The sequence below is a fragment of the Oncorhynchus keta genome, unplaced genomic scaffold, assembly GCF_023373465.1.
Source record: "Oncorhynchus keta strain PuntledgeMale-10-30-2019 unplaced genomic scaffold, Oket_V2 Un_scaffold_9913_pilon_pilon, whole genome shotgun sequence".
NCBI lineage: Eukaryota > Metazoa > Chordata > Actinopteri > Salmoniformes > Salmonidae > Oncorhynchus > Oncorhynchus keta.
In genome coordinates, this window is record NW_026291020.1 from 124779 (window position 1) to 146640 (window position 21862).

Consider the following 21862-nt stretch of genomic DNA (forward strand, 5'->3'; position numbering starts at 1 on the left):
TAACTTGTTGAATTAATTTGCAGTTTGTCTTGGTTGTGTTTTGGATGTTTTCCTAATAGAAACTGAATGGTGAATAATGTCCTGTCATTTTGGAGTCACTTCACTTGTATTGTCAGTAAGAGTAGAAGATGTTTCTGAAAACTTCTACATTCATTTCGATGCTACTATGATTCTGAATAATAATGAATAAATATTGAATGATGATGAATGAGAAAGTTAGAGGCACAAATATCAGACCCCCTCTGTTATTGGTACTGGTGAGAGGTTAGCATGTTTTGTTGTTGCCTCTGTTATTGGTAATGGTGAGTGGTTAGCATGTTTTGTTGTCGTCTGTTATTGGTAATGGTGAGAGGTTAGCATGTTTTGTTGTAGTCTCTGTTATTGGTAATGGTGAGAGGTTAACATGTTTTGTTGTAGTCTCTGTTATTGGTAATGGTGAGAGGTTAGCATGTTTTGTACCATCACTCATTCATATATCCTTATGTACATATTCCTTATCCCCTTACACTGTGTATAAGACAGTAGTTTTGGAATTGTTAGTTAGATTACTTGTTGGTTATCACTGCATTGTCGGAACTAGAAGCACAAGCATTTCGCTACACTCGCATTTAACATCTGCTAACCATGTGTATGTGACAAATAAAATTTGATTTGATTTGTTGTAGCCTCTGTTATTGGTAATGGTGAGAGGTTAGCATGTTTTGTTGTTGCCTCTGTTATTGGTAATGGTGAGAGGTTAGCATGTTTTGTTGTTGCCTCTGTTATTGGTAATGGTGAGAGGTTAACATGTTTTGTTGTTGCCTCTGTTATTGGTAATGGTGAGAGGTTAGCATGTTTTGTTGTAGCCTTTGTTATTGATAATGGTGAGGTTAGCATGTTTCATTTATGATTTGTATTAGATCTGGCATCAGGATTCATTTAGTTGTTTAGAAACATCTCGTCATGATCCACCATTCAGTTACTTTTGGGCAGAACATATAACACAACCAAAACAAACTGCAAATGCAACCAAGGAGTTTGGGAACAAGTACAAAATGTTTGACAACTTTAATACAATTAGTCGGACTACTTTGAAGTCTTCAAATGGGGGACTGGATACACAGTGACCTAACATAACCCATAACGCATCCAAGACATAACGCATCCAAGACATAACGCATCCAAGACATAACGCATCCAAGACATAACGCATCCAAGACATAACGCATCCAAGACATAACGCAACCAAGACATAACGCAACCAAGACATAACGCAACCAAGACATAACGCAACCAAGACATAACGCAACCAAGACATAACGCATCCAAGACATAACGCATCCAAGACATAACCCATAACGCATCCAAGACACAGTGACCTGACATAACCCATAACGCACTGGATACACAGTGCTTTCATTTACAATATTAGCTTCACTGTCAAAATAGATGTTGTTTGGACTGTGTGTTAAATGAATGTTTTAAGTCCCCCTATATTTCTGTATATTACACCGTGTGATATCACTCCAGTGGTCCTGGGAGTCACAGTGTTGTGGACCTGTCCTGAGTGTCATGGTAACCATGTATTGGGTAAATACGGTTTAGTAAACGTTGTTCAACAGGAACATAGTCGTTGTGTCATTTTTAAGTTAACATTGTTAGCAGAGGATGGCTAATAACTACAATGTGCCACCATCCAAGACATAACCCATAACGCAGAACAGTGTTGTCATTTGAAAGCTTCACTGTCAAAATGAATTTGAATCTGGACTGTGGTTACTAATGTTCTGGACATTTCTGGTAACCGTGTGATAATCAGTGGTCCTGGGGTCACAGTGTTGTGGACCTGTCCTGGTGTCATGGTAATCATGTATTGGGTAACTGGGTTTACTAATCAGGAACACTGGGTCATTTTTAAGTTAACATTGGAGCAGAGGATGGCTAATCTACAATGTGCCACTGGGTACGAGAAGAGGTTGTATGAAACTGGGAAAAATGAACTTTGAATCTGGACACTGGGTTACTAATCTGGACACTGGTAACTAATCTGGACATGGCATATTCACACTTGACAGTGTTACTAAGACATAGTCACACTGGGTAATCTGGACACTGGGAGACATAGTCACACTGACAGTGTTACTAAGAGACATGGGTACTAACTGACAGTGTTACTAGAGACATAGTCACACTTTGACAGTGTTACTAGAGACATAGTCACACTGACAGTGTTACTAGAGACATAGTCACACTTTGACAGTGTTACTAGAGACATAGTCACACTGACAGTGTTACTAGAGACATAGTCACACTGACAGTGTTACTAGAGACATAGTCACACTGACAGTGTTACTAAGAGACATATTCACACTGACAGTGTTAGAGACATATTCACACTTTGACAGTGTTACTAGAGACATATTCACACTTTGACAGTGTTACTAGAGACATATTCACACTTTGACAGTGTTACTAGAGACATATTCACACTGACAGTGTTACTAGAGACATATTCACACAGGCAGTGTTAGCTTTCTAGTTGTTAGATACTGTCTGTCTGGATGGTAGAGACATGGTTCTCCTGGATGCAGTGTTAGCTTTCTAGTTGCTAGATACTGTCTGTCTGGACGGTAGAGACATGGTTCTCCTGGATGCAGTGTTAGCTTTCTAGTTGCTAGATACTGTCTGTCTGTCTGGACGGTAGAGACATGGTTCTCCTGGATGCAGTGTTAGCTTTCTAGTTGCTAGATACTGTCTGTCTGTCTGGATGGTAGAAACATGGTTCTCCTGGATGCAGTGTTAGCTTTCTAGTTGTTAGATACTGTCTGTCTGGATGGTAGAAACATGGTTCTCCTGGATGCAGTGTTAGCTTTCTAGTTGTTAGATACTGTCTGTCTGGATGGTAGAGACATGGTTCTCCTGGATGCAGTGTTAGCTTTCTAGTTGTTAGATACTGTCTGTCTGGATGGTAGAGACATGGTTCTCCTGGATGCAGTGTTAGCTTTCTAGTTGCTAGATACTGTCTGTCTGGATGGTAGAGACATGGTTCTCCTGGATGCAGTGTTAGCTTTCTAGTTGCTAGATACTGTCTGTCTGGATGGTAGAGACATGGTTCTCCTGGATGCAGTGTTAGCTTTCTAGTTGCTAGATACTGTCTGTCTGGATGGTAGAGACATGGTTCTCCTGGATGCAGTGTTAGCTTTCTAGTTGCTAGATACTGTCTGTCTGTCTGGATGGTAGAGACATGGTTCTCCTGGATGCAGTGTTAGCTTTCTAGTTGTTAGATACTGTCTGGATGGTAGAAACATGGTTCTCCTGGATGCAGTGTTAGCTTTCTAGTTGCTAGATACTGTCTGTCTGGATGGTAGAGACATGGTTCTCCTGGATGCAGTGTTAGCTTTCTAGTTGCTAGATACTGTCTGTCTGGATGGTAGAGACATGGTTCTCCTGGATGCAGTGTTAGCTTTCTAGTTGCTAGATACTGTCTGTCTGTCTGGATGGTAGAGACATGGTTCTCCTGGATGCAGTGTTAGCTTTCTAGTTGTTAGATACTGTCTGTCTGTCTGGATGGTAGAGACATGGTTCTCCTGGATGCAGTGTTAGCTTTCTAGTTGTTAGATACTGTCTGTCTGTCTGGATGGTAGAGACATGGTTCTCCTGGATGCAGTGTTAGCTTTCTAGTTGTTAGATACTGTCTGTCTGGATGGTAGAGACATGGTTCTCCTGGATGCAGTGTTAGCTTTCTAGTTGCTAGATACTGTCTGTCTGGATGGTAGAGACATGGTTCTCCTGGATGCAGTGTTAGCTTTCTAGTTGCTAGATACTGTCTGTCTGGATGGTAGAGACATGGTTCTCCTGGATGGAGTGTTAGCTTTCTAGTTGCTAGATACTGTCTGTCTGTCTGGATGGTAGAGACATGGTTCTCCTGGATGCAGTGTTAGCTTTCTAGTTGCTAGATACTGTCTGTCTGGATGGTAGAAACATGGTTCTCCTGGATGGAGTGTTAGCTTTCTAGTTGTTAGATACTGTCTGTCTGGATGGTAGAGACATGGTTCTCCTGGATGCAGTGTTAGCTTTCTAGTTGCTAGATACTGTCTGTCTGGATGGTAGAAACATGGTTCTCCTGGATGGAGTGTTAGCTTTCTAGTTGTTAGATACTGTCTGTCTGGATGGTAGAGACATGGTTCTCCTGGATGGAGTGTTAGCTTTCTAGTTGCTAGATACTGCCTGTCTGGATGGTAGAAACATGGTTCTCCTGGATGCAGTGTTAGCTTTCTAGTTGCTAGATACTGTCTGTCTGGATGGTAGAGACATGGTTCTCCTGGATGCAGTGTTAGCTTTCTAGTTGCTAGATACTGTCTGTCTGGATGGTAGAGACATGGTTCTCCTGGATGCAGTGTTAGCTTTCTAGTTGTTAGATACTGTCTGTCTGGATGGTAGAAACATGGTTCTCCTGGATGCAGTGTTAGCTTTCTAGTTGTTAGATACTGTCTGTCTGGATGGTAGAGACATGGTTCTCCTGGATGCAGTGTTAGTATCTAGTTGTTAGATACTGTCTGTCTGGATGGTAGAGACATGGTTCTCCTGGATGCAGTGTTAGTATCTAGTTGTTAGATACTGTCTGTCTGGATGGTAGAGACATGGTTCTCCTGGATGCAGTGTTAGCTTTCTAGTTGTTAGATACTGTCTGTCTGGATGGTAGAAACATGGTTCTCCTGGATGCAGTGTTAGCTTTCTAGTTGTTAGATACTGTCTGTCTGGATGGTAGAGACATGGTTCTCCTGGATGCAGTGTTAGCTTTCTAGTTGTTAGATACTGTCTGTCTGTCTGGATGGTAGAGACATGGTTCTCCTGGATGCAGTGTTAGCTTTCTAGTTGTTAGATACTGTCTGTCTGTCTGGATGGTAGAGACATGGTTCTCCTGGATGCAGTGTTAGCTTTCTAGTTGTTAGATACTGTCTGTCTGGATGGTAGAGACATGGTTCTCCTGGATGCAGTGTTAGCTTTCTAGTTGTTAGATACTGTCTGTCTGGATGGTAGAGACATGGTTCTCCTGGATGCAGTGTTAGCTTTCTAGTTGTTAGATACTGTCTGGATGGTAGAAACATGGTTCTCCTGGATGCAGTGTTAGCTTTCTAGTTGTTAGATACTGTCTGTCTGGATGGTAGAGACATGGTTCTCCTGGATGCAGTGTTAGCTTTCTAGTTGTTAGATACTGTCTGTCTGTCTGGATGGTAGAGACATGGTTCTCCTGGATGCAGTGTTAGCTTTCTAGTTGTTAGATACTGTCTGTCTGGATGGTAGAGACATGGTTCTCCTGGATGCAGTGTTAGCTTTCTAGTTGTTAGATACTGTCTGGATGGTAGAAACATGGTTCTCCTGGATGCAGTGTTAGCTTTCTAGTTGTTAGATACTGTCTGTCTGGATGGTAGAGACATGGTTCTCCTGGATGCAGTGTTAGCTTTCTAGTTGTTAGATACTGTCTGTCTGGATGGTAGAAACATGGTTCTCCTGGATGCAGTGTTAGCTTTCTAGTTGTTAGATACTGTCTGTCTGTCTGGATGGTAGAGACATGGTTCTCCTGGATGCAGTGTTAGCTTTCTAGTTGTTAGATACTGTCTGTCTGGATGGTAGAAACATGGTTCTCCTGGATGCAGTGTTAGCTTTCTAGTTGTTAGATACTGTCTGTCTGTCTGGATGGTAGAGACATGGTTCTCCTGGATGCAGTGTTAGCTTTCTAGTTGTTAGATACTGTCTGTCTGTCTGGATGGTAGAGACATGGTTCTCCTGGATGCAGTGTTAGCTTTCTAGTTGTTAGATACTGTCTGTCTGGATGGTAGAGACATGGTTCTCCTGGATGCAGTGTTAGCTTTCTAGTTGTTAGATACTGTCTGTCTGTCTGGATGGTAGAGACATGGTTCTCCTGGATGCAGTGTTAGCTTTCTAGTTGTTAGATATTGTTTGTCTGTCTGGATGGTAGAAACATGGTTCTCCTGGATGCAGTGTTAGCTTTCTAGTTGCTAGATACTGTCTGTCTGGATGGTAGAGACATGGTTCTCCTGGATGCAGTGTTAGCTTTCTAGTTGCTAGATACTGTCTGTCTGGATGGTAGAGACATGGTTCTCCTGGATGCAGTGTTAGCTTTCTAGTTGTTAGATACTGTCTGTCTGGATGGTAGAAACATGGTTCTCCTGGATGCAGTGTTAGCTTTCTAGTTGTTAGATACTGTCTGTCTGTCTGGATGGTAGAGACATGGTTCTCCTGGATGCAGTGTTAGCTTTCTAGTTGTTAGATACTGTCTGTCTGGATGGTAGAGACATGGTTCTCCTGGATGCAGTGTTAGCTTTCTAGTTGCTAGATACTGTCTGTCTGGATGGTAGAGACATGGTTCTCCTGGATGCAGTGTTAGCTTTCTAGTTGTTAGATACTGTCTGTCTGGATGGTAGAGACATGGTTCTCCTGGATGCAGTGTTGGCTTTCTAGTTGCTAGATACTGTCTGTCTGGATGGTAGAAACATGGTTCTCCTGGATGCAGTGTTAGCTTTCTAGTTGTTAGATACTGTCTGTCTGGATGGTAGAGACATGGTTCTCCTGGATGCAGTGTTGGCTTTCTAGTTGTTAGATACTGTCTGTCTGGATGGTAGAGACATGGTTCTCCTGGATGCAGTGTTAGCTTTCTAGTTGTTAGATACTGTCTGTCTGGATGGTAGAGACATGGTTCTCCTGGATGCAGTGTTAGGTTTCTAGTTGTTAGATACTGTCTGTCTGTCTGGATGGTAGAGACATGGTTCTCCTGGATGCAGTGTTAGCTTTCTAGTTGCTAGATACTGTCTGTCTGGATGGTAGAGACATGGTTCTCCTGGATGCAGTGTTAGCTTTCTAGTTGTTAGATACTGTCTGTCTGGATGGTAGAGACATGGTTCTCCTGGATGCAGTGTTGGCTTTCTAGTTGCTAGATACTGTCTGTCTGTCTGGATGGTAGAGACATGGTTCTCCTGGATGCAGGGTTAGCTTTCTAGTTGCTAGATACTGTCTGTCTGTCTGGATGGTAGAGACATGGTTCTCCTGGATGCAGTGTTAGCTTTCTAGTTGCTAGATACTGTCTGTCTGGATGGTAGAGACATGGTTCTCCTGGATGCAGTGTTAGCTTTCTAGTTGTTAGATACTGTCTGTCTGGATGGTAGAGACATGGTTCTCCTGGATGCAGGGTTAGCTTTCTAGTTGTTAGATACTGTCTGTCTGGATGGTAGAGACATGGTTCTCCTGGATGCAGGGTTAGCTTTCTAGTTGTTAGATACTGTCTGTCTGGATGGTAGAGACATGGTTCTCCTGGATGCAGGGTTAGCTTTCTAGTTGTTAGATACTGTCTGTCTGGATGGTAGAGACATGGTTCTCCTGGATGCAGGGTTAGCTTTCTAGTTGTTAGATACTGTCTGTCTGGATGGTAGAGACATGGTTCTCCTGGATGCAGTGTTGGCTTTCTAGTTGCTAGATACTGTCTGTCTGTCTGGATGGTAGAGACATGGTTCTCCTGGATGCAGTGTTGGCTTTCTAGTTGTTAGATACTGTCTGTCTGTCTGGATGGTAGAGACATGGTTCTCCTGGATGCAGGGTTAGCTTTCTAGTTGCTAGATACTGTCTGTCTGGATGGTAGAGACATGGTTCTCCTGGATGCAGTGTTAGCTTTCTAGTTGTTAGATACTGTCTGTCTGGATGGTAGAGACATGGTTCTCCTGGATGCAGTGTTAGCTTTCTAGTTGTTAGATACTGTCTGTCTGGATGGTAGAGACATGGTTCTCCTGGATGCAGGGTTAGCTTTCTAGTTGTTAGATACTGTCTGTCTGGATGGTAGAGACATGGTTCTCCTGGATGCAGGGTTAGCTTTCTAGTTGTTAGATACTGTCTGTCTGGATGGTAGAGACATGGTTCTCCTGGATGCAGTGTTAGCTTTCTAGTTGTTAGATACTGTCTGTCTGGATGGTAGAGACATGGTTCTCCTGGATGCAGTGTTAGCTTTCTAGTTGTTAGATACTGTCTGTCTGTCTGGATGGTAGAGACATGGTTCTCCTGGATGCAGTGTTAGCTTTCTAGTTGTTAGATACTGTCTGTCTGTCTGGATGGTAGAGACATGGTTCTCCTGGATGCAGTGTTAGCTTTCTAGTTGCTAGATACTGTCTGTCTGGATGGTAGAGACATGGTTCTCCTGGATGCAGTGTTGGCTTTCTAGTTGTTAGATACTGTCTGTCTGGATGGTAGAGACATGGTTCTCCTGGATGCAGTGTTAGCTTTCTAGTTGTTAGATACTGTCTGTCTGTCTGGATGGTAGAGACATGGTTCTCCTGGATGCAGTGTTAGCTTTCTAGTTGTTAGATACTGTCTGTCTGTCTGGATGGTAGAGACATGGTTCTCCTGGATGCAGTGTTAGCTTTCTAGTTGTTAGATACTGTCTGTCTGTCTGGATGGTAGAGACATGGTTCTCCTGGATGCAGTGTTAGCTTTCTAGTTGTTAGATACTGTCTGTCTGGATGGTAGAGACATGGTTCTCCTGGATGCAGGGTTAGCTTTCTAGTTGTTAGATACTGTCTGTCTGGATGGTAGAGACATGGTTCTCCTGGATGCAGGGTTAGCTTTCTAGTTGTTAGATACTGTCTGTCTGGATGGTAGAGACATGGTTCTCCTGGATGCAGGGTTAGCTTTCTAGTTGTTAGATACTGTCTGTCTGGATGGTAGAGACATGGTTCTCCTGGATGCAGGGTTAGCTTTCTAGTTGTTAGATACTGTCTGTCTGTCTGGATGGTAGAGACATGGTTCTCCTGGATGCAGGGTTAGCTTTCTAGTTGTTAGATACTGTCTGTCTGGATGGTAGAGACATGGTTCTCCTGGATGCAGGGTTAGCTTTCTAGTTGTTAGATACTGTCTGTCTGTCTGGATGGTAGAGACATGGTTCTCCTGGATGCAGGGTTAGCTTTCTAGTTGTTAGATACTGTCTGTCTGGATGGTAGAGACATGGTTCTCCTGGATGCAGGGTTAGCTTTCTAGTTGTTAGATACTGTCTGTCTGGATGGTAGAGACATGGTTCTCCTGGATGCAGGGTTAGCTTTCTGGAGTTGTTCTCCTAGATACTGTCTGTCTGTCTGGATGGTAGAGACATGGTTCTCCTGGATGCAGGGTTAGCTTTCTAGTTGTTAGATACTGTCTGTCTGTCTGGATGGTAGAGACATGGATACTGTCTGTCTGTCTGGATTCTGGTTCTCCTGGATGCAGTGTTAGCTTTCTAGTTGCTAGATACTGTCTGTCTGGATGGTAGAGACATGGTTCTCCTGGATGCAGGGTTAGCTTTCTAGTTGTTAGATACTGTTTGTCTGTCTGGATGGTAGAGACATGGTTCTCCTGGATGTAGTGTTAGCTTTCTAGTTGCTAGATACTGTCTGTCTGTCTGGATGGTAGAGACATGGTTCTCCTGGATGCAGTGTTAGCTTTCTAGTTGCTAGATACTGTCTGTCTGTCTGGATGGTAGAGACATGGTTCTCCTGGATGCAGTGTTAGCTTTCTAGTTGCTAGATACTGTCTGTCTGTCTGGATGGTAGAGACATGGTTCTCCTGGATGCAGTGTTAGCTTTCTAGTTGTTAGATACTGTCTGTCTGGATGGTAGAGACATGGTTCTCCTGGATGCAGTGTTAGCTTTCTAGTTGCTAGATACTGTCTGTCTGGATGGTAGAAACATGGTTCTCCTGGATGCAGTGTTAGCTTTCTAGTTGTTAGATACTGTCTGTCTGGATGGTAAGAAGCAACAGTTGGCTTTTGACTGTGCTGAGCTTTGCGTCAATGAAGTTGGTACTAAAAATATTTTTTGGGGAAAAGACTTCTGTCGACACCAATGTAAGTAAGTGACGCAGCATATTCCACTGAGCAACAGAGAAAAGGCACCAACACGTCACATTCTCAAGACAACCAGGAGGGGGCGCCATTGTCCGACACAAATCCACTGGACAGGTATGGAGGAGATCAAAATGTGTTATTTGTCAAAGCACCACTGCGTTAAAGACTATCCTCATAAAAATGAACAAGTTAAACTAACAGAGGGAAATATAAACACAGGGATTGAGCAACATTACATCAAACAAATCTGCTTCTGATACTGAGATCTGTATAGTTGAATCCTTAGGGTCTGCTGTGGTTGATGCTGAGATCTGTATAGTTGAATCCTTAGGGTCTGCTGTGGTTGATACTGAGATCTGTATAGTTGAATCCTTAGGGTCTGCTGTGATTGATACTGAGATCTGTATAGTTGAATCCTTAGGGTCTGCTGTGGTTGATACTGAGATCTGTATAGTTGAATCCTTAGGGTCTGCTGTGATTGATACTGAGATCTGTATAGTTGAATCATTAGGGTCTGCTGTGGTTGATGCTGAGATCTGTATAGTTGAATCATTAGGGTCTGCTGTGGTTGATGCTGAGATCTGTATAGTTGAATCCTTAGGGTCTGCTGTGGTTGATGCTGAGATCTGTATAGTTGAATCCTTAGGGTCTGCTGTGGTTGATACTGAGATCTGTATAGTTGAATCCTTAGGGTCTGCTGTGGTTGATGCTGAGATCTGTATAGTTGAATCCTTAGGGTCTGCTGTTGTTGATACTGAGATCTGTATAGTTGAATCCTTAGGGTCTGCTGTGGTTGATGCTGAGATCTGTATAGTTGAATCCTTAGGGTCTGCTGTAGTTGATACTGAGATCTGTATAGTTGAATCCTTAGGGTCTGCTGTGGTTGATGCTGAGATCTGTATAGTTGAATCATTAGGGTCTGCTGTGGTTGATACTGAGATCTGTATAGTTGAATCATTAGGGTCTGCTGTGGTTGATGCTGAGATCTGTATAGTTGAATCCTTAGGGTCTGCTGTGGTTGATACTGAGATCTGTATAGTTGAATCCTTAGGGTCTGCTGTGGTTGATGCTGAGATCTGTATAGTTGAATCCTTAGGGTCTGCTGTGGTTGATGCTGAGATCTGTATAGTTGAATCATTAGGGTCTGCTGTGGTTGATACTGAGATCTGTATAGTTGAATCCTTAGGGTCTGCTGTGGTTGATACTGAGATCTGTATAGTTGAATCATTAGGGTCTGCTGTGGTTGATACTGAGATCTTTATAGTTGAATCCTTAGGGTCTGCTGTGGTTGATGCTGAGATCTGTATAGTTGAATCATTAGGGTCTGCTGTGGTTGATACTGAGATCTGTATAGTTGAATCCTTAGGGTCTGCTGTGGTTGATACTGAGATCTTTATAGTTGAATCCTTAGGGTCTGCTGTGATTGATACTGAGATCTTTATAGTTGAATCCTTAGGGTCTGCTGTGGTTGATACTGAGATCTTTATAGTTGAAACCTTAGGAAATGGCTTGATGGCTGTGTCAGTGAACTAAATTTGAAAGAAGTACAACATATGATTGACAAACCAAACAGAGCTTTAAATGTGGAGATGGGAGGAGAACCGTCCATTCTACCAAGAGAGTCAAGATACCAGCAGAGATTGGTCAGACGTAGTGTCACATTGTAACAGAGGTGGTCTCTACAGATATCCCCTTACTATTAAGCAAAGCTTCCCTCAGGAAGGCAGGGGCTGTACTAGACATAACAAATGACAAGGCAGTGATGATTAAACAACCAGTGACCCTTGAACTTACTACCTCAGGCCACTATTGTGTAAACATTTTAGACAAAGAGAGTCCATGTAAGAATTGTATTCTGATGGACACAGAGCACATGGAGATTCTGACACCACAGAGCACATGGAGATTCTGACACCACAGAGCACATGGAGATTCTGACACCACAGAGCACATGGAGATTCTGACACCACAGAGCACATGGAGATTCTGACACCACAGAGCACATGGAGATTCTGACACCACAGAGCACATGGAGATTCTGACACCACAGAGCACATGGAGATTCTGACACCACAGAGCACATGGAGATTCTGACACCACAGAGCACATGGAGATTCTGACACCACAGAGCACATGGAGATTCTGACACCACAGAGCACATGGAGATTCTGACACCACAGAGCACATGGAGATTCTGATAGCACAGAGAACATGGAGATTCTGACACCACAGAGCACATGGAGATTCTGACACCACAGAGCACATGGAGATTCTGACACCACAGAGCACATGGAGATTCTGACACCACAGAGCACATGGAGATTCTGACACCACAGAGCACATGGAGATTCTGACACCACAGAGCACATGGAGATTCTGATAGCACAGAGAACATGGAGATTCTGATAGCACAGAGAACATGGAGATTCTAATGGACACAGAACATGGAGATTCTGACATCACAGAGCACATGTAGATTCTGACATCACAGAGAACATGAACACAAATGAAAAACACATTGTATTGTTAACTTCACAAACAGCTTGGACATGCTACAGTTGACAGACTTCAGAAATGACAGTTCTGGGAATAATGATGAGAGTATTTCCATTCTACAGCACCCTCAGTGGCTGCCGAGTTCTGTCAGTCCCCACCGTGTCCGCGTGTGGCAACCTCTTCAGTACCTGCGAACTGAGACGAGGATATCGGTCTGTGATATCGCAAAGTGTTTCACCAGTGGGAGTCACCGGGTCAGTTGCTGGACTGACGCCATTAGTGTCATTGTAAGGGTTGACAGTCCCCCACAAAGTGTAAGGTGTGTCATCGGAAGCAGAGTATACTCTGCGTATCAATGTTTTTCTTGCTGAGATGGCCACAGTGTTTGCGGAAGTGTCCGAAGGGCAAGAAGTTCATCTCAACTACTGTATTGCATGACTGTAAGGAGGAGGGAAGTTGCTCATTCACAGAGACAGCTGGCTCAATCATGACAAGAATGGTCAATCAGATTGGCTGATGGAATGTGTCGAGATATTGTAATATCTCCTTGGATCGGATTCTGCCCCAAGAGGTTTCTAAACGTCTCTTTCCCAAGGGGTGCTTTTGACAGATACCCCTCGTGAATGACTGCGTTGCAGCTAGCGTTAGGAGAGGACAGTGTGGTCGGTAGAGAAGGCACAGTGGCCTGTGACCATACCTGGTTGGTTTTCCAATCCATCAATGGGAGTAACCGATCCATCAAGTCTGCTCCAAGTAGCAGGGGTACAGTTTCAAGGCTGGGAATATACACAGGGTGAACGAGCGATACGTCCTTGAAGTGTAGTTTCAGCATGACTCTCAATGTGAGAGGCGAGGTCGTCTGAGTGACCCCTCGAAGTGTAGTGTCTCATCGTTCCACTTTTAACCAACATTTAGTTGGCTTCAAAGCCCTTTTGAGATCATCAAACAGTGTTTGAAAGATGAGTAATATCGTCGCACCCGAATCAATTAGCGCATGACAAGTTAAGCAGTCCTCCAGGACTGTTTCCAGCTATGGTCGTTTCGATTCGTGTTTAGTGGACATGTTCCCCACAAAGTGGAGTGGTTCTTCGCAACAACGTGATGTGTCAATTCTGTTCAAGGTGGTAGCAGATCGACTTTTCAGATATTGAGTGGGCTTGGCTTTAACGAAGCGTTTGTCCTTTGTCTTCAACCTTTGTATCAGAGTCTATAGACAAAGCCTGTGGGCTTGTTTCTTGATCAAGCGGGCCCTGGATAGGGTCTCGGATGAGAGCGGGACCTGGTGTCCGGTAATTCCCCGTCTAGTCCTTGTGACGATCTTTTACCCTTTTCTCAAATGTTTCTCGCTTTAGTTCTTCATGTTGTGGAACCTCTGGAGAACATTGGTCTACGTTTTGATCATCCTTCAATCCTTTGTTACCCTTGTGCTCTGACACTTTGTGGGTTAGGTGCAGGAACGTAGTGAACAGGTCGATTGTAGCGGTAGTCATGTTGATGGCGACGTACTTTACAGTTATTTCGACCGCAGAGGTTATTGGAATCATGGTTTCGTGGTAGAAACTGTTGTTGTGCGTCATCTCTGAATGCTCCAATACCTGATAATGCACCCTCTGACTGATGTGAGTGCTCCTGGTCTGAAACCTATCGTATTTACTCCTGTGAGTACAGGGCTCCGGTTGCCTGGATTGGTAGTCACGCTGTCGAGTGTGACCATTCTGGACTTCCTCCAGATGGTACCTCCAGATGGTACCTCCAGATGGTACCTGCATTGCAGAGTCCACTTGAGCACTTAGAGTACTGAGTTTTGACACGTGAGTGTCAAACTTCCTTTCGGTCTCAAACTTACAGATATACAGATATGCCTGTAGTCAGTCCACACTGTTGTAGTGCGGTAGGCGGACAAAAATACTTCGGCTCCAACTCCGAAGATCTATCCTCTAATGTCCTACCTTTCTGGCTCTAGAAGTTAATATTGACCGACAGAAATAGTACCGTTGTAACGGCCGTTGTTGGTGGAAGAAGAGGAGGACCAATGCGCAGTGTGGTAAGTGTCCATATTGATTTAATAGAACAATCGAACACTGGAACAACAATAAAGCGACAACGAACGAAACGAAACAGTCCTGTACCGTGAATACACAGAACACAGAACAGAAAATAATCACCCACAAATCAAGGGTGAAAACTGGTTGCCTAAGTACGGTAAAACAAAGACAAAACAAAGGAACTAAGGTCAGAATGTAGCAAAGCAGTCTGTTTGTACAATTCTGTTTGCACAGTTGATATATAGAATTCAACAGCAAAGTAATTCTATATTCGATTCCTCACAGCGGGGCGTCAAATGTTGTATGTCATTAAACTGAAGACTTTGTTTTAATCAAAGATTCTATGTAATTAGTTACTCGATTAAACTGAATAATCATGTAACTGTAATTAACTAGGAAGTTGGGGCGCCAAGGAAAGTATTCAGATTACAAAGTTATAATTTCCCAATATAACCTTTCAGATATTTTCATATCTGATCAATAGTCTTCTGATTGATTTATTTTACCTCACGTTAGTCTCATTCCAAACGTCGTAAATTGTTGGTTATCTGCACGAACCCAGTCTTCACTATGAGTCATCCATACATCAATTGTCTTAAATCATGTATTTATTACTAAGTAATTCACAGAAATGCATAAACAAACAGTAAATGTGGTTACATGTGGTGATAGAATAAGCCCTAGTGGGCTGAACCGACATGTGGTGATAGAATGAGCCCTAGTGGGCTGAACCGACATGTGGTGATAGAATGAGCCCTAGTGGGCTGAACCGACATGTGGTGATAGAATGAGCCCTAGTGGGCTGAACCGACATGTGGTGATAGAATGAGCCCTAGTGGGCTGAACCGACATGTGGTGATAGAATGAGCCCTAGTGGGCTGAACCGACATGTGGTGATAGAATGTGCCCTAGTGGGCTGAACCGACATGTGGCGATAGAATGAGCCCTAGTGGGCTGAACCGGCATGGCAGTTTGTTAGACAAGAGGGGAGTGGGGGGTTTTACCAAGAAGTCACTACAGACTTAATTATAACAATTAAAATGCTAATCCTTTACACATGAACGCTCACTCATTCGGGAACAATTGCAATCAAGATATATATTTACGCTCAGTGTGTGGTGAAAAGTCTTTCTTTTGTAGAATTGTCCCTCTCTCTCTCTCTGTCTTGGTTAGAGGGGATAGTTCAAAGTGACGTTAATTATAGAATGGATGTTTCGGCAGTTGTCGTTCTTCGCGTTCAATGATACCGAATTCCTAGTAATTAGTATCAAAGACTTGTTCTTATTCTGTCAGTATCAATAGTCTAAGAGTTTAACAATGTGGTATGGTTAAAAGATTCTACAACCTTTGTCCTCCCCTAAGTTGGGTTTTATTCAGAATGGCAGAAAAGGGCTGTCCCAGGATGTCTGGCCCTAACTGGGCTCAGGGGCTGTCCCAGGATGTCTGGCCCTAACTGGACTCAGGGGCTGTTCCAGGATGTCTGGCCCTAACTGGGCTCAGGGGCTGTTCCAGGATGTCTGGCCCTAACTGGGCTCAGGGGCTGTTCCAGGATGTCTGGCCCTAACTGGGCTCAGGGGCTGTTCCAGGATGTCTGGCCCTAACTGGGCTCAGGGGCTGTCCCAGGATGTCTGGCCCTAACTGGGCTCAGGGGCTGTCCCAGGATGTCTGGCCCTAACTGGGCTCAGGGGCGGTCCTCTGATTTAGTTCAAATCAAAAGGGAATTGTATTGTTCTTCATTAAACAGTCCACAATCATATTCCACAATTATACAAACAGTATCATACTCACTCATTCATCCTATACAACAATTAGATGTAAACCTCATATCTGAGGCTATTATATAAACAGCGTTATGGTAATGTGGCCACACCGTCTCTCTTGAGCTTCCCAAGTTGTGACAAACGGACCAGTTCGTAGCTGGATTCTTCACCGATCTTTTACACTTTCTCTGGAACATGAAATTTGTTCGTACCTCAAGTTCTGTGAGGTAGAAGGATTTACTTTGTCTCCATGAAAAACCACTCTCTATAACTGTGTGTCCATGAGGTCTTCTCAGGAATTTACGACCACTGACCACAGCAGTCTGGTTGTAGAAGCAGAGAGTGGGGGATGGTGCTCGCTGTACTCAAAGAGGGCAACGTCATGTCCCAGTTTAGGTCACCTAGCAGCACTAGCTCTGAAGATAGATGGGGGGCATTCAGTTCACATATGGTGTTCAGGGCACAGCTGGGGGCAGAGGGTGGTCTATAACAAGCTGCGACAGTGAGAGACTTGTTTCTGGAAAGGTGGATTTTTAAAAGTAGAAGCTCGAATTGTTTGGGCACAGACCTGGATAGAAGGACAGAACTCTGCTATTTTTATTTATTTATCTGTTATTTTACCAGGTAAGTTGACTGAGAACACGTTCTCATTTGCAGCAACGACCTGGGGAATAGTTACAGGGGAGAGGAGGGGGATGAATGAGCCAATTGTAAACTGGGGACGATTAGGTGACAGTAGATTGCAATCTACCCCCTTTGGCAGTTCTATCTTTAAACAGATTCAGATCTGTTCAAATCAACTCTTAGTTTCCTGATTCAGATCTGTTTAAACCAACTCTTAGTGTCCTGATTCAGATCTGTTCAAACCAACTCTTAGTTTCCTGATTCAGATCTGTTTAAACCAACTCTTAGTGTCCTGATTCAGATCTGTTTAAACCAACTCTTAGTTTCCTGATTCAGATCTGTTCAAACCAACTCTTAGTATCCTGATTCAGATCTGTTTAAACCAACTCTTAGTTTCCTGATTCAGATCTGTTCAACCCAACTCTTAGTTTCCTGATTCAGATCTGTTTAAACCAACTATTAGTATCCTGATTCAGATCTGTTCAAACCAACTCTTAGTGTCCTGATTCAGATCTGTTCAAACCAACTCTTAGTGTCCTGATTCAGATCTGTTTAAACCAACTCTTAGTGTCCTGATTCAGATCTGTTCAAACCAACTCTTAGTGTCCTGATTCAGATCTGTTCAAACCAACTCTTAGTGTCCTGATTCAGATCTGTTCAAACCAACTCTTAGTGTCCTGATTCAGATCTGTTCAAACCAACTCTTAGTGTCCTGATTCAGATCTGTTCAAACCAACTCTTAGTGTTATTATTCATTATTTATTCATGATTTGTATTAATCAAGGCATAATCTGGATTAATTTATTATTGTTTAGAAACATGTTATCTACTGCGGTAGACAAAGTTACTCCAGTCATCATCCCGTTCAGTTACTAAACACAACCCAAAACAAACTGCAAATGCAACCAATGAGTTTGGAACCAAATACTAAAATGTTGACTACTTTAATACACTATAAGTACATTGATCAGAATATTTACGACTTCTTCAAATTATCAAAGTATCAATGAAGTGTTTTCATTTCAAACGGTGAAACAGATATGTGTTAAAATATCCTCAAATAAAAGGTGACATTATATTCTGTCACCTCATATGAAACATTTGATCTCAAATCCAAAATGTTGGAGTATAGAGCCACATTTAAAATGTTAGCTTCACTGTCAAAATAGATATGATGTGGACTGTATACTCAATCTAAATCTGATACCTCACTGTCTGTCTTCTGACTGATATTGCTTTTTAAACTGGTCTGGTCAGTCTACTATAATATTTGTACTATACATTTTTCTAACTGCAGTCAATACTTTGATCATTTGTCATTTCTAATAATGATACAATATTTAATTTATGAATATATATGGCAGGTTTCAGGACACTGATATATCTGAATATGTTGAAAAAATATACTGCCACTATTTTCACCACCAAAGAATATCAGTGTGATTTTAATATGATTTGACTCTTTGCAGGCTGTCAGGCTGTCTAGTCACAGAGGAAGGCAGTGCTTCTCTGGTCTCAGCTCTGAGGTCAAACCCCTCACACCTGAGAGAGCTGGATCTGAGGTACAATCACCCAGGAGACTCAGGAGACAGACTGCTCTCTGCTAGACTGGAGGATCCACACTGCAGACTGGAGAAACTCAAGTATGTAGAGGGTTTATGTCAATGTTCATATCAGACATGTTTGACTTATCAGGATAGTTAAGACAAACATTCTGAACACCACTTGGACAAAGTTGTGTGTGTGTCATGTGTGTGGTTAAGTGTCCTGTCTGTATGTGGACAAAGTTGTGTGTGTTCAGTGAGTTCAGTGCAGTATAAACTTGGACAAAGTACTTTCCTCAACTTAGCTCGCAGCAGAGGACAACGTTGCCTCACCTCTATTACCATCCAGGGGTAGACCTCCTGGGATACCAGTGTGTGTGTGTGTGTTTCACTCAATGACTGTCTGTTCTTCTGCTTACCGCTACAGTGTGGGACATGGTGGAGAGAACAGAATGAAACCTGGGCTTAGAAAATGTGAGTGTTGACTGCTGTGAAGAATATGACTAAGAATAAGTCTTAATTCAAGTTAAGTCAAAGACCACCATCATTACTTACTTGGTCTTATTAAATATCAGCTGTAGTTCTACAGAAGCAGAAATCAGGGACAACACAGTTTACAAAGAGTATCTTTGTGTGTGTGTGTGTGTGTGTGTGTGTAATTAATGGCAATAAGTGTGTTTTATTTTACCAGACAGTATAACATATGATCATTTAACAAGTCTCAAGTTACCTTAACTTCTCCTTTTGATACCTAGAAACATCTACATTAAATGAATTAGTGAAAAGTGAGTTAACATTCTAATGTGAATGATGATGATTTCTAATATTGTGTCTGGTTTCATCCATCAGATGTCTGTGATCTCACACTGGACCCAAACACAGTAAACAGACTCCTCTCTCTGTCTGAGGGGAACAGAAAGGTGACATGGAGGAGAGAGAAGCAGCCGTATCCTGATCACCCAGAGAGATTTGAGCACTGTAGACAGGTGCTGTGTAGAGAGGGTCTGACTGGGCGCTGTTACTGGGAGGTAGAGTGGAGTGGGAGAGGGGCTGTTATAGGAGTGACATATAAAGGAATCAGCAGGAGAGGAGAGGGTAGGGACTGTTGGCTTGGATACAATGACAAGTCCTGGAGTCTGTTCTGCTCTGACAACAGTTACTCTGCATGTCACAATAATAATCCCACTACCATAGACGTCCCCTCCTCCAGCTCCCACAGAGTAGGGGTGTATCTGGACTGGCCAGCCGGCACTCTATCCTTCTATAGAGCCTCCTCTGACACACTGACCCACCTGATCACATTCACCTCCAAATTCACTGAGCCCCTCTATCCAGGGTTTAGGGTTTATGATGTTGACTCTTCAGTGTCCCTGAAATAATAACCTGACACACACACACACACACACACACACACACACACACACACCTACACACCCTGGACACACACAAACACACACTGGACACACACACTGGACACACACACTGGACACACACACACAAAAACACACACACAGGATACACAGACATTGGAAACACACACACACACACTGGATACACAGACATTGGAAACACACACACACACACTGGATACACAGACATTGGAAACACACACACACACACACACACACACACTGGATACACAGACATTGGAAACACACACACACACACACACTGGATACACAGACATTGGAAACACACACACACACACTGGATACACAGACATTGGAAACACACACACACACACACACACACTGGATACACAGACATTGGAAACACACACACACACACTGGATACACAGACATTGGAAACACACACACACACACTGGATACACAGACATTGGAAACACACACACACACACTGGATACACAGACATTGGAAACACACACACACACACACACACACTGGATACACAGACATTGGAAACACACACATACACACACTGGACACTGACACACACTAGAAACACGCTGGACAAACAAACACACAATACCAATGTGATCATTTGTTGAATGTCTTTTTTATGTTGAATAACAAATTGTACAATTATATATGGACATACGCTCCATAGTTGTACTTGTATACATGGATATATTGTACTTTTCATAATAAAACATAATTGAAACAAGAAAAGGCTTGTTAATTGTGAAAACAGTTTGGTTATCGATTCTTCATTGCCTCTGCCAGTCGCAGGTTGATGTTTGTCATGAATCTTGACCTGGAGGCAGAACTGTGACATTCCCTCTACATATGACAGCAACAAAGTCAAAATTGGCTATATCGTAAACAACTGTTCAAAATAATTGTATTTGTTGGGACTTAATTTAAGGGAAGGATTAGCAGTGTGTTTGGGGTTGAGGTTAGGATTAAAATCAGATTGTATTACTTTGTGCCTGTGCCAACTAGTGACCACTTTACAGAACTGCCTCCAGGGCAAGATTCATGACATTATATGCCAACCTGCCTCCCAGTCATCCCCTCCTTATCTTTACAAGGCTGTAGAACATACAAGTTAGTGATGTGGGGGTTCTCTCATAACCCTCAGTCCCCAGGTGGGTAGATAGCAGGTTGAATAAAGAGAAGCTAGTGATGAGGGGGTTCTCTCATAACCCTCAGTCCCCAGGTGGGTAGATAGCAGGTTGAATAAAGAGAAGCTAGTGATGAGGGGGTTCTCTCATAACCCTCAGTCCCCAGGTGGGTAGATAGCAGGTTGAATAAAGAGAAGCTGGTGATGAGGGGGTTCTCTCATAACCCTCAGTCCCCAGGTGGGGACCATGAATGTATAAAACATTAAGGACACCTTTCTTTCCATGACAAACTGTGAATCCAGGTGAAGCTATGATTCCTTATTTTTCACTTGTAGATGAAAGGGAGGAGAAAAGGTTCTCTGGGATATGTGGGACGCTAACGTCCCACTTGGCCAAAAGCCAGTAAAAACACAGAGCGCCAAATTCAAATAAATTACTATAAAAATCTATCTTTCATGAATTCACACATGAAAGACACCAAATTAAAGCTACACATGTTGTGTATTCAGCCAACATGTCTGATTTCAAAAAGGATTTATGGCGAAAGCACACCAAACGATTGTTAGATCAGTACACAGCCACAGAAAAACACAGCCATTTTCCCAGCCAAAGATGGGAGTCACAAAAAGCAGAAATGTAGATACAATTAATCACTAACCTTTGATGATCTTCATTCATCAGATGACATTCAGATGACATTCATTGGACTTCATGTTACACAATACATCTATGTTTTGTTCGATAATGTTCATATTTATATCAAAAATCCCGGTTTACATTGGCGCCATGTTCAGAAATGCCCTCAAAATATCTGGAGAAATTACAGAGAGCCACGTCAAATAACAGAAATACTCATCATAAACTTTGATGAATGATACATGTTTTACAAAGAATTAAAGATACACTTGTTCTTAGTGCAAACGCCGTGTCAGATGTAAAAAAATGTTACGGAAAAAGCAAACCATGCAATAATCTGAGACGGCGCTCAGATATAAACAACATTTCTC

The 21862-nt window shown here is 42.8% G+C and overlaps 1 protein-coding gene across 5 annotated transcripts in view; it reads left to right on the forward strand.

Moving 5' to 3' along the window:
* Nucleotides 1–19707, forward strand: part of LOC127929730 (NACHT, LRR and PYD domains-containing protein 3-like) — a 38408-nt gene extending 18701 nt beyond the window's left edge. For 4 of the 5 annotated variants that reach the window (XM_052517958.1, XM_052517960.1, XM_052517959.1 and 1 more), the window contains 3 exons: nucleotides 18254–18427; nucleotides 18756–18802; nucleotides 19178–19707. In XM_052517958.1, coding sequence (XP_052373918.1) covers nucleotides 18254–18427; nucleotides 18756–18802; nucleotides 19178–19707 — 751 coding nt within the window. The remainder of the gene's footprint in view (nucleotides 1–18253; nucleotides 18428–18755; nucleotides 18803–19177) is intronic. The other variant, XM_052517962.1, reaches the window with a different exon arrangement.
* Nucleotides 19708–21862: the final 2155 nt, after the last annotated feature.